At 36.2% G+C, this 16502-nt stretch overlaps 1 protein-coding gene across 7 annotated transcripts in view; it reads left to right on the top strand.

Moving 5' to 3' along the window:
- The window catches only part of SLC10A7 (solute carrier family 10 member 7), a 253644-nt gene that overhangs the window by 11138 nt on the left and 226004 nt on the right, over positions 1-16502 (top strand). For 6 of the 7 annotated variants that reach the window (XM_047717579.1, XM_047717580.1, XM_047717582.1 and 3 more), the window contains exons 3-4: positions 2207-2343; positions 6363-6438. In XM_047717579.1, coding sequence (XP_047573535.1) covers positions 2207-2343; positions 6363-6438 — 213 coding nt within the window. Of the gene's footprint in view, positions 1-2206; positions 2344-6362; positions 6439-16502 lie in introns of those variants that run through there. The other variant, XM_047717586.1, reaches the window with a different exon arrangement.

Raw genomic sequence — 16502 nt, 5'->3', positions numbered from 1 at the left:
CTTTTTGTATGCTGGAAAACATTCCATTTTATGAATGTTTCATGATTGTATTTTATTAGTCCTCATTGACAGACATTTAGATAATTTTCAAGGTCTCGCTATCACAAAAATGCTGCAAAGGATAACCTAAAAATTGTCCTTTTCTCCACATTTGGGAGAAAATGTGAAGGATTAATTCTTAGAAGGAGAACTGCTAAGTCAAATGTTATGTGCAGTGTAAGTTGTGACAGATATTTGAAGTACCTAGAGGAGTGTTGGGTTCTTGGCAAGTGTTTGTTGACTGAAGGAATGAATTGCCAGATTGCTGTCCCCAGGTTGTGCCAATTTATACTCCTACTGGTTAAGTAGGGAAGGGGCCTTGTGTTACCACATGCTTGTCAACACAGTTTTAACATGGTTTTCACTAACTTGTAACAGTCTTGTTATAACTTAAGTTATTTAATTATTCATTCATTTTTGCACTTTTAACTTGTTTCCTAATTTTTGCTGTTGTGATCAGTTTTGTACAAAATACTTATGACCACATTTTTTATCCTTAGAGTAAGTACCTAGACATAGCACTTTGGGGTCCAAGACTGTGAGTCGTATTATAGTCCTTGATACATATTCCCAAATTACTTTCCAGAAAAGTTATGCTGTTTCATATTCCTAGCTCAAGTATATGCAAATTCCTTAGTAACTACATTCAGGCTAATCATATTGTTATAGTTAAAAAACTAAAATATCAATATTTACTTGGTATTTATCAAATACATCTGAGTATATTTGAGTGGGATTTGGTTTTGAAACTGCTGAGCATTCTTGAAACTGCTGGTGCTCATCTTTTCTCTGGGTGAAACTTTAAGCATTCTAATACAGTGTAAGGATGGCTCCTTTAATCTTAGATCTGATCCGTGGACCTGGTGTGGCTTCTGGTCTGCTCAGTGCTTTGCATTTGTCTGAAGTTAGACCCAGGTTGCTAGAAATTCCTTAGGTGTCATTAGAGATGTTTTGTGACCACACTGGCACTGCTGTGTGTCTTCATACAGGGAGATATGTAGTGGGAGCTGATGAGACTGATCCCTGAACGTGGCGATCAGAGTCAGCATTAACCTAGTATCTGTTAAACTGATGGGCTTTTGCTAATGTCTCTGAGGCTCAGGATTTCTTGAATTTCTTACTTGAACTAGGGGAGACATTCCAGTGCTTTGCTTATAACCAATGAATCTCTGGCATCTTTGTGCTTTAATGACTTCTTGCATACTTTATAGGACTTTTTAAAAAAAATAGTGCTTATTTTTATAGTATTTTTCTACTTCTTTCTGAATTTGTTTTATTTCAACTGAATAATGCTATAACTCAAAGAAATTTAAATACAAGTGCTTGTTAGTTTGTACATATTTGAACCCCCAAATTTAACTCATTATCCTTTTCTAGTTGTGAGACATAGAGCATGTGCCTGGTTTGTCATGTTTATTGTGAATTTCTTCCATCTGGGGCAGTAGAGTGGCATGATGGAAGAAGCAGACATGAGTCTGCTAGCATACCAGAAATGAGTTTGAGTCTGAGCTGCTCTGTATGGTGGCTCTCCACCTCAATTTCCTCCTCAGTCAAATCGGTTAGTAGTATCTAGTGAGGCTGTCAGCGATAATTACATGAGATAACATACATGAAGTGACACACTCAGAGCATGGCACATAGCCACTGTTCAGTAAGCATTAGTAAGGAAATCCAGAAAGTTGGTTTTGGGGGGAAAAGCCATTTTGAATTATAGAATATTGTTGGGGAAAACTTTATTAAAAATTATGATTTGTGTGTGGATTTGGTAATATCTTGCCAAGGTGAGGCCTTCTTAGAGATTAATCATATTTAATTAAAATGTGATAGGTCCTTAAGTAGTTATATACATGTTTGTTCATAGTGTCAACTCAGGTCTATATTAATGTAAAGGTACTTGGCTCAGTCTTGGTCCAGAATTTTACAAATCTGAATTGTTGGGGTATATTGTATATTCAGAAAAAATTAGAATAGTTCAGAAATTTTGTATAAAAATACCTATTTTCCCGCCTTATAGTCTGTCTGTTATGCATATACTCAGGGGTAAAGATTTTAGCTCTGAAATAACTCCAAATTAAAAACCAATTTATTTGATGTTATTGTAGTATCCGTCTCTCCTCAGAAAAATAGTTTTCTTACCTTTGCTGTTTTGTGTCTTTCGTTTTTGCAGGAGCTGACCAGTGCTTTGGTGCATATAAAACTGCACCTTTTCATTCAGATCTTTACACTTGCATTCTTTCCAGCAACAATATGGCTTTTTCTCCAGCTTTTATCAATCACACCCATCAATGAATGGCTTTTAAAAGGGTACGTTTAAATATTTTGAAGGGTCCACTTTTAATGAGGCATTGGTGTTGACTTTATTGTTTCTGTGGCAACTATATACAAAAGGACCTATGTGTGGTCTTTTATGAGGAAATAAAACACTTGAAAAACTATTATCCTTTAAATGATAGTGTTCCTCAAGGAGAGGCATCAAAGAATTTTATAACACAATATATTTTTTTTCTTATTTCAAAGGGTTTTAATAGTAAATTTTTTAAATTGTAATTTTGGTATTGTTAACATGCAGTGTGATATTAGTTTCAAGCATACAATATGGTGATTGACAATTCTATATATTACTCAGTACTCATCAACATAAGTGTGCTCTTAATTATAACACAATCTTAAAATACACCCTCATGTTTAATCCTAAGGTTATGGGATGGATGCTGTTCTGGGAATTTTAAAAAGCAGTGTTGGGAGAGAGATGGGAGGGAATAGAAAGATGTAGATATGCTGTCAGTTGGGTGCTTTAGTTTGTACATTCTGTATCTTACCAAATGTATACAGATAATAGGTGAATCTAATGCATGTCTTTTAAATGTATAGGAAAGAAAAATTATATATAGGGAACAAACACTTTTTTACTTGTTCTGTGTTTGATATGATAGTTGAATTAACAATAGATTTTTATTAGGCTCTTTTCCATTAAAAATGCCATTTTTATTAAAAGGATTTAATGAATTTAAAAAATTATTTGAAGTGGTTTAAAACTAACCACATTTTAGCAGCATGGTATAACAGTCTAATAGTTAAAGCACTGAACTTAGAGCCCTGAGATCGCTTTCTGACCCTATCCCTAACTTGCTGTGTGATTTTGAAGAAGTCATGTAATAGATTTAAACCTCAATTTCCCTGCCTATAAATAATGAGGATAGTCACATTTTTATTGCCTACTTTGGTAATAGTGTGGAGGATCTCAATTGAGATTACTTATTCATCTATTTAAGTCACTTGTTTATTTGCCACTGTGCGCCAGGAATTATGGGTGTTGGGGAAATAATAGTGAATAAAAATGGCAAAATGCCTGGTAGTTTTGCAGGTTGAGAAGACTTGGGTGTGATTGGCAATAACCAAGTAAGTGGATAACTAAGATAGAGATAAGTGATGGGAAGTAAAACTGTGGTAAGGTTGAAAGTGGTTAGGTGGGTGGGCCAGTGATTAATTTAGATGACAGAATTCTAGGGATAGAATGTTCTAGGCAAAGGAAGAGAATGCACAAAGGCTGTAGGGCAGGAACAAGCCTGGTGTGTTCTAGGGTCAGGAAAGTGATGATGATGGCCAGAGCCTGGCAAAACAGAGGAAGAATAATATGACTTGGAGTTGGAAAGGTAGGCAGGGGTCAGGTCACACAGAATCTTGTAGGTCCATGATAAAAGCATTCAGATTTTACTCGCGTGTGACAGAAGGCTACTGGAGGGATTTAAATGAGGCATTGTCGTGGTCTGATTTATATGTTCAAATTATTGTCCTGGCTCCTGCATGGTGAATAGATATAGTAGAGGGCCTGAGAGAAGGCTAGGAGAGCAGCTTAGAAGGCTCCTGTGGTAAGTTCACTGTGTAGTGGACAGAAATGGGTGTTGGAGGATATACTGTAAATTAGAGTTCCTAGGACCTGGATGGGGATAGGATGTGGAGAGAGGAGGACAGGAAGGAATCAAGGAAGGTTTCTGGGTTATGGGTCTGAGCCACTGGGTAATTGGGGGCATCCTTTTCTTAGCTGAAGAGAAACAGAGCAGGACAAGAAGAGAAAATTAAGACCACTGGTTTGGTCAGATTGAGTTTGAAAGAATGAGCTTAAAACTTTCACTAAAAAGCATAAAATTCCACAGGACTATGATGACCTCATTTTAGAGCAGCAATGTGTGATGGATATTGAGAAGCAATCATTACTGAGTGTTTCCCATGTAAAAGGCACTCAAAGAATAGGAAGATATTAACTCATATTTCTTGTATTCAGGGAATGTCCAGGGTAGATGGATGTGTGGGAGATATAAATATAAAATAGTAACCAACCACAGTGGGATAGCATGTGATTTGTTAGAAAAGTAGTATAATGAATTAAAGGGTAAGAGGTTCAGCAAAGGTTGTGTATTCCTAAAATAGATAGTTAAAAAATAAGGCATTAGGGGGAGGCAAGGATAAAAAATTTCCTCACAGCCAAATTGCAGAAGGCCTGAACTACTGGACTGAGAAGATTGGGCTTGCATCTGTAGATGATGGGGAGTTCTTAAATACATTCAACAAGAGAATAATATGCTAAAAAGTAGTCATTAAGAAAGATTAATCTGATACCATTGTACTGGGTATGTTATTAGTAGAGTAGGGTTTACAATCTCAGGAAGCTAAGATACAATTCTCACCTCAGGATATGAAGCTTAAAGAAGTACACACTTGGCCTAATTAACTTAGGGAAAGCTCTTCCTATCCCACTTTTTCTCTGTTCCCCTCCCTAGTTTGAGAGTACACAATATGTTAACTTCAGGGAGTTACAGACTCCTACCTCAGGATCACATTTAAGTCATTGAAATAAATAAAGATTCTGAATATACCTTTCTTACTTTGCTATGTGAAGGGAAAGAGTGAAGGTAGAGAGACCATTCATTTATAGAAGTCCAAACGTGGCAAAAAGCATCTGAAGGGGAATGCTGGCAACAGTCATGGAGAAGAATGCAAAGTTTATTGTGGTAATAAATTGATTTATGAGGAGCAAGTGGAGCCACATATAACTCCAAAGTTTCAAATTGGATATTAGGAAAAAAAAAAAAAACCACCAGAGGTATCCCATTGATAGAAATAAGTAAATTCAGAGGTGAAATGGATTTTTTAGAAAATATTAGACATGTTTAGTTTGAGGGGGCAGTCACGGGCAGCTACAGATTTGGGAATGGTGGTTGGGGCTAAAAATATAATGGCAACAGTATTCATTTTGCTGTTACTTATTTACATTTGTGTATTGAATATCCTTGGAGGTAGGAATATCCCTTGTGTAGTATCCTAACTATAGAACGCATATGTAACTTGTATTCGATAAATAGTTAAGGATTTTTTTTTTTTAAAGACAGGAAAGGCAGAGAGGCTAGAATAGTAGGGCTAGATAAGTCTTTGTCCCAGATTCCAGAATAAAAGTTTAGTACTTGGTAGGTAGCTTTGTGAATTTGGACAAGTTCTTTAGCTTCTCTTTTAACTTCAGTTTTCAGGAAAATGAGAATAAAAATAGAATGTATCTTAAACACTTGTGAGGAAGAAGTGAGTAAAGTATCTAGAATAGTATCTACTATAAATGGTAAATGCTTAGTAAGTATCAGTGATGACTATAGTGATGATCATGAGAAAGTCTCAGAGACTGGGAATTGATAATAAGACAATGTAAGCATCACTTTGGAAGACAGACTTTAAAACAAGACTTAGATTGGACTGGAAATTCTTTTAAAGGTGTTTTCTAATGTTTTCAGTCAAAATGAATTAAAGCTTTTTCTTTTTTCAAATTTATTGCATAAATTTTAAACGATACATTCTTACACAAGCAAGTAGAGGTCATCTGTAATCCTGCACTTAACATTTGTTAAAGTCAGGCACTCTGTGTCCTCTGTTCCATATATGATCTTTCTACTTTTACTCAGGCCAGCTACTCACTATGTCTAGAATATATATTCAGTCTATGTAGAAAGTGTATCCATGCTTTGGGTGATAAGTAATGTTTTGTAACTTTAGTATTTAGATTTACTACTCATAGTTTCATTTGCTTGTTATGTAATGTGTGTTCTATCCTAAACTAAGAGAATCATGATCTGGGGAGTATACGCATAATTTAATAAAAACAAATTTAGAATAGGTACTAGAATTTACCACAATTTAAATCCAAAAAGTATATGATCATATCATGCTTGTTCTTCAATGATGTTACAGCAACATGAACTTTTTTTTATGAGCTGAAAGTTTGAGAATTGCTATTTATGATAGGAAAAAACCTTATAATTGCATTTTCTTTTATTTTCCAGTTTGCAGACAGTAGGTTGCATGCCTCCCCCTGTGTCTTCTGCAGTGATTTTAACCAAGGCAGTTGGTGGAAATGAGGTGAGTTATAGGGCTAACTTTATTTAAACATAAGCAGATGCTTTACTTTTATTTTATATTTTATTTTATTTTTAAATTTTATTTAATTTATGATGAAGAAGTCATGTCACAGAAAATGCATAACCGTAGCAGCTTATGAAAGAAGTGTAGGTATATTCATTAATTCAGATGATGCTTAAATTAATGCTGAAGAGTGGAAGTTAGTATTTCAAAGAGAAGGAGGAAGAGAGGTAAATAAAATAGAGATGGTGATTTTTCTACCTCAGTGGGAAATTGGGAGACAGAAGACAAGGAATCCAAGGAAAGGTTCTTTTCATCCAAGGCTGATGAGCTGAGAATACCTCTAATGGCCATTCCTTAGTTATCAAAAAAATTACAGCAAACTAAATTTGTGGAGAAAGGGTCAAAATACATTTAATCACAAGTAAGGATTATATAAGAAGGAAAAATGAGGCAACGTTTCTTTCTTTCTTTTTTTTTTCTTAAAGATTTATTTATCTATTTATGTTAGGGGGAGAGAGTGCGTGGGAGGTCAGGGTGGGGGCAGGCAGACGGAGAGAGAATTCAAGCAGAGTCCTCCATGCTGAGCCAGGAGCCCGACGTGGGGCTCCATCTCCCCCATCTCATGACCCTGAAATCATGACCTGAACAAAACAAAGAGTCGGTGGTTGTACCACCGAGGTGCCCTGAGGCAACTTCTGAGATATTCAGCAGCTGGGGGACTGTTACAGAGTTGCATATTGGGACAACAGTTGTCCATTTCTGGACTGGTTGGAAGGCCCGGCAACTTCATACTGAGGGACTCTGCTTCGTGTTAGCTTATTCCACTTACAGTTTCTCATTCAGAAAAGAATACTATTCAAGAAGGGAGGATATAAGGGGTTCCTACTTCAAAAAAAAAAAAAAGAGAGGTTTCTACTTCTATTCATTCTAGGATTTTTCTTCCTTAGCATTTGTTTTTACTTTCATCCACTTTATTTATTCTGAAAATATTTATCAAGTACCTGCTATATTCTTTTTAGAAATAGGGTTATTGAATTATTGTGGACATACAATAAACCGCATAAATGATTTAATGTTTTGACATATGTATACCTGTGATACAGTGATCACAGTCAAGATAATGAACATATTCATCACCCTCAAGACTTTCTCGTGTTCCTTGGTAATCCCTCCTTCCTGCCTTTCTGAGTGTCCCTCTTCTTCAGGCAACCACTGATCTGCTTTCTGTCATTGTAGATTAGTTTGTATTTTCTAGTTTTATATACTGGAATTAACAGTATATGTGTGTGTGTGTGTGTGTGTGTGTGTTCTTTTCTGGCTTCTTTTATTCACCATGATTATTTTGAGATTCATCTATGTTTCAGTCCTTTTTATTAAGGAGTATTTTTTTTTTTATGGGTATACCATAATTTGTTTATCTTTTCACCTGTTGATGGACATTTGGGCATTTTCCACTTTGGGGCTGTGAACATTTGTCTGTGAAACTTTTAAGTGAATGTGTATTTTCATTTCTTCTGAGAATACGTAGGAATGGAATGTTTGCATCATCTGGAGGTATATGGTTTAGTATCTTTCAACCAAGGGAAGAATCACCAATACATAGTGCTAAGTCATATCTCAGTAGCTTCTGAAGTAGACCATTTCTATCAATAAACACTCTTCTTTGACCCCACAGGTGTATATTTAACTTTTTAAGAAATTGCCATGCCACTTTCCCACGTGGTTGTACCATTTTATGTTTCAAATAGTGCTCCATATATTGTCAGTCTTTTTAACTTAGCCATTCTAATATGTATCTAGAGGTATCTCATTGTGGTTTTAATTTATGTTTCCCAGCTACTAATAATGGTGAGCATTATTATCTTTTCAAATCTTCTATCCATATCTTCTTTGGTAAAAATATCAAATCCTTTGGCTTTTTTTTTTTTTTTTTTTAAAACTAACTGGTTTGTTTTCTTATTGATCAGCTTTTTGAGTTTTATATATTCTGGATACAAGTCCTTCATAGATATATGCTTTATAAATATTTTTTACCAGTCTGTAGCTTGTCTTCATTTTCTTACTTGTATCTTTTGAAGAGTAGGATGGTTCTAATGAAGGCAGTAAATGTGGTTGGATTCTGGACGTATTTTGAAGGCAGAGGATGTGCTGATGAATTGAATGTGGGATACGAGAGAAAGAGAGAGGTCTTGAATGACTCTAGGCCTTTTGACTGAGTAGGTGAAGAATGAGATTGCAGAGGGTTTTTATCATGAATGGATGTTATACTTTGTAAAATGCTTTTCCTGCATCTTTCTTGTAAAATGCTTTTTTTGCGAATATTGAACCACCCTTCTGTCACAGGAATAAATCCCACTTGATCATGGTGTATGATTTTTTAAAAAAAATGTATTGTTGGATTCAGTTTGCCCAATATTTTGTTGAGGATTTTTACATCTATATTCATGAGGGATATTGGCTTGTATTTCTCCTTTTTTTTATAATGTCTTTATGTGGTTTGGGTTTTTTCATTGCTGGTAATTGGTCTGTTCAAATTTTCTGTTTCTTTATGCTTCCGTATTGGTAGGTTATATGTTTCTAAAAATTTATCCATTTCTCCTAAGTTGTCCAATTTGTTGACATATAGGTTTTCTTAATATATTCTGTTAGAAATATGTGTATTTCTGTGGTGTTGGTTATTTCTCTTCTTCCATTAGTAATTTTGTTTATTTGAATACTTTTTTTTAAATGAGTCTTGCTACAGGTTTATCAATTTAGTTACTCTTTTCAAAGAACCAGTTCTTGGTTTCATTGATTTTTTTTTTTTTAAATCAAAGGGTATTTAAAGCAAAAATTGGATGAGATTACTTGCAGAGTGAGCATAGTTAGAAAAGAGATGAAGTTCAAGGACTGAGCTCTGGGACCCTTCAACATTAAGAGGTCAGAATGAGTAGTAACCAGCAAAGGCACCAGAGAAGATTAGACAGAAGGAAAAACAAGAGTGTGGTATCCTGGAACAGGTGAAAAAAAGGGTTGGAAGGAGGAGGGTCTGATCAGCCATGTCAAATTCTGCTGATGTAACTTGTGTAAGATGAATTCTGAGAATTGAACATTGAATTAATGTGGAAGTTATTGGTAACTTTGACCAGAGTGGTTTTGTGGAGTGTAGGGGCAAAAGCTTATTTGGAATGGGCTCAAGGAAGAATAAGAGGAGAGGAGTTAGAGACAGAAATTATACACAACTGTTTTGAGGTCCTTTGTTACAAAAGGCAAGAGAGAAATGAGGCTATATTTCAAGAGGGTTATGGGTCAAGATTTTTTAAATTGCAGAAGTGACAATGTATTTTGGTTTTGTTTTTTTAAGATTTATTTATTTTAGAGAGAGAGAGCATGAGCAGGAGGGGCAGAGGGAGAGGGAGAGAGAATCTCAAGCAGACTCCCCACTGAGTGCTGAGTGGGATTCAGTATCATGACTCTGAGATCACAACCTGATCTGAAACCAAGAGTAGGAAGCTTAACTGACTTGCGCCATCCAGGTGCCCCAGAAATGATAGTATGTTTCTATCATGATGGAGATTATATAGTTGAGAGGAAGTTTAGTTAAGAGAGTGCTGAAGTAATTTATTTGGTCAAGTGGAAGAGAAGGGTTTTGGGTTGAATGAGCTTCAGTAGGAGCTTAGATCATTTATTGAGGATAAAGAGAGAAAATAGAATGTGTGGATAGAGATCCATGAAGATGGGCACGCCAAAGGGTGCCCTTTGGAGTTTCTAATGACTTTTTATTTCTTAGCTCTCTTCTCATTTTCTTTGTTGTCTTCTGATTTTCACTTTCTTCTCAGCAGCTGAGAGGGATGATGGAGTAGGTGGTATTAATGTTTGAGATGAGAGGATAAAATGTGTGATTGCTGTCTAGGAGAGTGAATTAACTGGAGAGTATGGGAGCATTGCTGGAAGCACGAAGGATCCAGCTGAGACCTGTGGTCATGCATTGCAAATGAAGCCAGGCATCATGGTTGTGTGTTTTCTCTTTAGTTTCTTGGTGTAGGAATGGAATTGGCAGAGAGTTGAATTTAACTGGTGTTTCATTATGCTGGGTAGTTCTTTTTAGTTGCCACATAATTAGTGAGCTAGAGGAGTTAACAGGGGTCTTAGACTAGTCCTTGCTGTGATTATCTTTCTTCCCCCTTGAAAGAATTTGAGAGAAGGGTCTGTTTTGGTATATCTGAGACCAGTGGTAATTGACTTAAAGGTGTCATTTATCTCTTTCTCTCTGATGTGATTCCCTTAAGAGCTTTACAACTGAACAACCTTTTTGTTCTCAGATGACTTTTGGCAGAAGTTCAAAGTTCACTCATTTTCTTGACATTAACATATAGCATTGGAAATTATATTTACATGTTTATTCCCCAGTAGATATTTAAATAATTTGCATTAATGTTACATGTTAATAATGTTGAATTTATGAATATTTCATTTGTTTTCTGATATCATTGGTCTAGTTTGTTAAATGATTATATTGTGCAACTTTATCATTATCAAGCATTTTTGTAGTCTTGGAGATTAAGTTACAGTTTTTTATAGATATTGAAAATTGAGCTTGCAAAGTCCAGTTGGGTCATATCTTCTGATATGAAATGAATAGACTTTTAAATATTTATATCAGATTGTGGAAGAGAGTGATCTGCAAGTAAGGATATTAGATGATTTTATGTTGAATGTTTTTTTGAAGTAATGTTATAAGGTAACTGAACATAAGCTTTTGCTAAAGTAAATGTAAATAGAGATTAATCTTTTGTACAATGTATTAGAAATAATCTAATTGGAGGCTGCTTTGTAAATAGCTGCATGTAAACGAAAAAAGGTCCACAAGCAGAGTCCACTGACAGGTACCATTAGGAAAAGGTTTTGATTCTACTTCTCTGTGATTCTCTGCTCTGCCTTGCATGTAGCTGACTTACACAATCATGGATTTCAACATGCTAGGAGAATGGCTGGGCACCCTTATGTGTCACACTGTCCTTTGAAACTGACTGTTCCCTGCAGTGGTTATGACATGTAAGAAAACTCTTGTCCTCTAGATTTTGTGTCATTAAACTTGTTCCGTTTAGCTTATGCTCTCAAATATTTCTATATACATATTTCATATAAATATACATGTTTAGGGTATGTTCTCCTGCATTAAAGGAAATGTGAGATTATGTAGCATATTTATATTAATGATTTGGGGAATATATGCAGATCTAAGAGGGTTATTTGAAATGATTTCTTTTTACTTTGCAAAGTTGTTCTATAACATAGAAGAAGGTTTTTTTTGGTTACTTACACACCTTTTATTTGAAATGCTTTTTCCATAAAACTGTTGGTTACCTTTCAGTAACCAACCCAAAGGTTTTGTCATGAACTCAAAGTTACTGAATTCCTTAAGCTCACAGCTTGCACTTCGGCAAGAAATATCCTTATTGCTTGTTAAAGTAAAAAAAAAAAAAAAAAAAATTGTTTTTATAAGTTAGATTGCTTTTGTGGCATTGAGCCAACTAGAGTTTATAATTATTTTTAGCATGAAAGGAAGTAAATGTATGTGCATAGCAGTGCATATATGCTAGAATGCTAGCATATCCTTTAGGTATTAAAATGAGACTGTTTAAGGGCATAGCTGACTGACAGTCTTATTTTGTGGCTTTTAAATTTTAAACTACTTTCATTTAAATATTAGAAACACAGCTTGGTTCTTTTTTTGTGATCATTATTTATTCATTCCAGCGTTCTAAATGCAACTTTTCAAAACTGGAAGATTATAGGGTGTGCTGTTGACATGGTCCGACTGGTGGTTGTGTGGTAGTGTGTGTGTTTGTGTATGTATGTGTGTGTGTGCGCACATGTGATTTTAGTTCCTTTTTTAAATAATAGAAAAAGTAGTAAGACTTGGTAAACCCTAATCCATTGCCAAATATAGGGAAGTGACAGGTCAACATGTTCTCTATTTTATTCTAACATGGGAAACATGAGATAAACACTTATGCTTTGTTTAACTCTGTATACATTCGTTTGGTTTAAATTTATGTTCCAAATGTAAAGTTCTGTAGTAAAAGATGCAATTTACCCCCCTCCCCCATCAAAAGCTTCACAAATGTTAAAAACCTTATGGGACTTGTTAAAGGAACCATTGTATTTTTAAATTCAAGGAATTTCTGCCTTGTAGTAAATACCACAGGGATTATGAAAGAAGTTTTCCTTTAAGAAATCGGTACCTTATTTTTCCAAGTTTCGAGAGACTTATGTGGTTTCCATGCTGTTGTTACAGAGGTATTTCATTTCTCTATCACTTACACTGCTGTTTCATGAAAAAAGCTAGAAATGCAGGGTTTGGGAAAAATTGACACTATCTCCCTTTGCTTCAGTGTTTCTTCTTTTGCATGCTGAGAAGGGGAAGGACGCAGCTAATAGTCAGTCCTAAAAATATGAAGTAAATACCTAGGTCTTGGTTCCTGAGTAAAGTTACAAAGCTGTATAACTTCGTAAAATTTTGTAAGTCTGAACCTTAAACCATGTAGGAGATAAAAATAATTAACGATTTCTGCCTTCAAATATCTGAAAGAAAAAATAAAAAGAAAAACATTAAGAATCATAATAAATAAAAGTCAGGGCAGGGTAGGAAGGAGTTTTCAGTCAGGTCTCAGAGTGTTTTATGCTAAACTCTATTTCATCTGTTTTTAAAGCCAAGCCTGGTAGTTTGATCTATGAAAATAAGGCACCTCCACCACTAAAAGCATTGTCCTGATTACATGCATGTAATTTATGTTGGTTTGTTTATTCTTTGTTTCTCAAGGTGAATCCCATAGGTCACCCATACCAGCATTATGGTTGGGTGATCAGGGTCGGGGGGTGGCGGGGACCCTAGATCTATTGAATTAGAATGTGTGGTAGATCATCCTCAGGATTCTCCTTTTAAAAAATTATGAATTATGTCTACAAAAGGTGTGTATAACATATATACAGCTTAAAGCATAATAAACACTCTTGTGTTCGTTCACCATCTAGTTTTAGAAATAGAATGTAATATTCAACCAGAAGTTAAGCTCCCACCTTATGTAGACACTGTGTTCTACCACAGGGAATAAAAAGGAGAATGAGACCTGTCTTCAAAAGCCTGCATTGAGTGTGATAGTACACTATTCAAAACCTCTGTTTTATTGTGGCTTCATATTGGCCCATTTTTATCAAATTATTGTTTTCCTTTTTTTAGTGTGGAAAAAACCCTAAAATGCACCCCAAGTGAGTTGAGCCCCACTCCCCCATGTTGGACAGCTAGAACTTCAACTTAGGAATCTGGACTGTGGGGCACTCAGTTGGTTAAGCGACTTACTTTGGCTCAGGTCATGATCCTGGGGTCCTGGGATCTAGCTGCATATTGGGCTTTCCCTGCTCTGCAGGGAGCCTGCTTCTCCCTCTCTGCCTGCCACTCTCCATGCTTGTGCTCTCTCTCTCCCTCTGTCAAATAAATAAATAAAATTAAAAAAAAAAAAAAAAAGGAATCTGGACCATGTTTGCTTCTTGTAGGCAATAGGCTGTTCCCTTGCCCAGTTTAGTTCCCTTTGCCAATTTAGTTGGCTTTTTTGTTATATTTTAATTAGCAGGTTGAAGGATTTTAGAACCCTTTGCTAGTCAGGTAGAATTTCAAATATATTTCAAAGAAAAGTTCTGCTTTCAGGTATAGCAGAAAGGTAATTAAGTTAAGAAGTGTGTGTGTTTGTGTGTGTGTGTATGTGTGTGTGTGTTTAATTTCATCAATGGGACTATTGCCCAAATCTCTTCAAAGAAAATTTAAGAATGTCTCCTGAGCAAAGAAAATTCTTACATGTGGTGAACTCTTTAAGTCATAGACGAAGGTCATGACAGTCTGAGTGTATTTAAAAAAGGTTTTCTATCTGCTTGGAAAGCAAATGAAGCACTCATTACTAACTTTAAAATTACAGCTATGAGAAAATTTTTGCTAGAGGTGAAAGATCAAGATCATCACAGTCCAAATGGAGACAGAAAGTTCAGTTTCTGGCTTATCAGGCAGGCATGAAACATTTCAGGGTTATTTTGCATTATCAGTGGGGAGTTGATCTTGCTAATCCAATGCATGAAGATAAGATTCATTGAAACATTTATAAAGGCATTTTGAGTAGATCTGATCAGCAGAGAGCAGACTTGAAGTGAGAAGGAAATCTGACCTGTCAGTCACTGTCTCAGCCTCCAAAATCAGTTGGCTTTTCTGTGCCTTGCCTTTCTCTTCTGTTAAATGGGGACCATTACTGCTTTTGCTTACAGTGGAAGTTTAACGGCCTCCTGGAGAAATCTCGTATCTGAAAAAGGCTGTCTGTGTTGAGCCCTCTTGCTAGCTGGCATATAGGCACATATTTCCCTGCAGCCTCCTGGGCTCTCTGGGAAATGGTGCCTTGTCTTCCTCTCTGCCAGCTGGAAGAACAGAATAGCAGTGGCTACAATAGCAGCAGAGAAATTGCATGTCCCTACCCTTCTTCTGTATCTACCTTTTAACATGATTCTCATCTTCTGGATGGGCTTAGCGTTCTTTTAAAGATTTTATTTATTTATTTGACAGAGAGAGATCACAAGCAGACAGAGAGGCAGGCAGAGAGAGAGAGAGAGAGAGGGAAGCAGGCTCCCCGCTGAGCAAAGAGCCCGATGCGGGACTCGATCCCAGGACCCTGAGATCATGACCTGAGCCGAAAGCAGCGGCTTAACCCACTGAGCCACCCAGGCGCCCCGGGCTTAGCGTTCTTCAGAAGCCCTACAAAGAGTTGCCTGTATTTGTTTTAAGCTGCAGTAAAACTTGTTTGAAACATACCTAGATTTCTCAAGAATTCTGTGTGTAACTTAGAATACTCTCATTTAACCCCCTAATTCCTCTCCAGTTATCTTCCATTCATGCCACCCTAACCAAAAGGACCCCCTTCATGGTTGGCAGTGGTCTGTGTTCACCAAATTTAGTGGCTCATTCTCAGTTTTCATCCTCCTTGACTTAACTGTAGACTTTGACACCACGCCTGATTGCCTCTTGTATCTTTTTGCTTCCCTGACACTCTTCTCTTCTAATTCTCTTCCTCCTGTTTCTCTTCATTCCTTTTTTTCCAGTCTGTCTCCTTTTCCATCCCAATGGAAATGTCTTCCAGGGATCTGGTCTTCAGACACCTTGCTTGGCATTGCCAGATTCCCGTTTCTGGGCCCTTCTCTCTGTATCTCAAGTCTATTGATCCCCACCTTTCGGTCTATCTCTGCCTCAGCCATAAGGACCAGTCCTGATTGTGGGTGAGAAGTATTTAAACAACGCCAGCCTAATGAACATGCTGTGGCTAACATCACCACCTGTGCTGCTAGGCCATCTGACCTTTAGCAAAGGACATATTTGCTGAGCAATCAAAGCAGGTGTTTGATTCCTGGTTTTACCATTACTCACCTAGTGGTCTGATTGGTCACCAGGTAAGCCCTGGACCTCTCTGAGCCTTTGGTTTCCTCACCTGAGTTAACAGTAGTATTTGCATTCCTAGTTCATTGGATTGCTTTCAAGGATCTTATAAATTGAATGCAGAAGTACCTATAAATGCTCAGGAACATATCAAGCAAGCATCAGCATCATCTTTGTAGAGATTTGCATTGATGAAATCACCTTGTTATCATTGCTTTCTCAGGAATTTGATCTTCTGAGTTTACTCATTCACTCACTTCATTCATTCGAAACTATGTGTTGAATACTTGCTATAGCTTGCTATATATAGTACATTCATAGAATTGTCAGTTTAGCAAGTGATATAAAGCATAAATAGTAAGTTGCAATATAAGATAGCTAGTGTTTAAATAAATTTTAATAAGCTGGATAATCCCAGTTTACTTGTTTGCATTAGTTTATAGTATAGGTCTTCAATATTTTTGTATAAATATCTCTTATCATAACCTGAAATGTTAGTCAGATATTCAAGATTACCTTCTGGGAATGAAAGGTCATGGGGAAACATATTAGTAGTAGAAAAGTTGCTTTGGGAATTTAGAATCAGATAAAGAGCATTGAACAGATTTATAGG

Source organism: Lutra lutra, chromosome 2, assembly GCF_902655055.1.
Source record: "Lutra lutra chromosome 2, mLutLut1.2, whole genome shotgun sequence".
NCBI lineage: Eukaryota > Metazoa > Chordata > Mammalia > Carnivora > Mustelidae > Lutra > Lutra lutra.
This window is presented reverse-complemented; position numbering and strand designations above follow the sequence as displayed.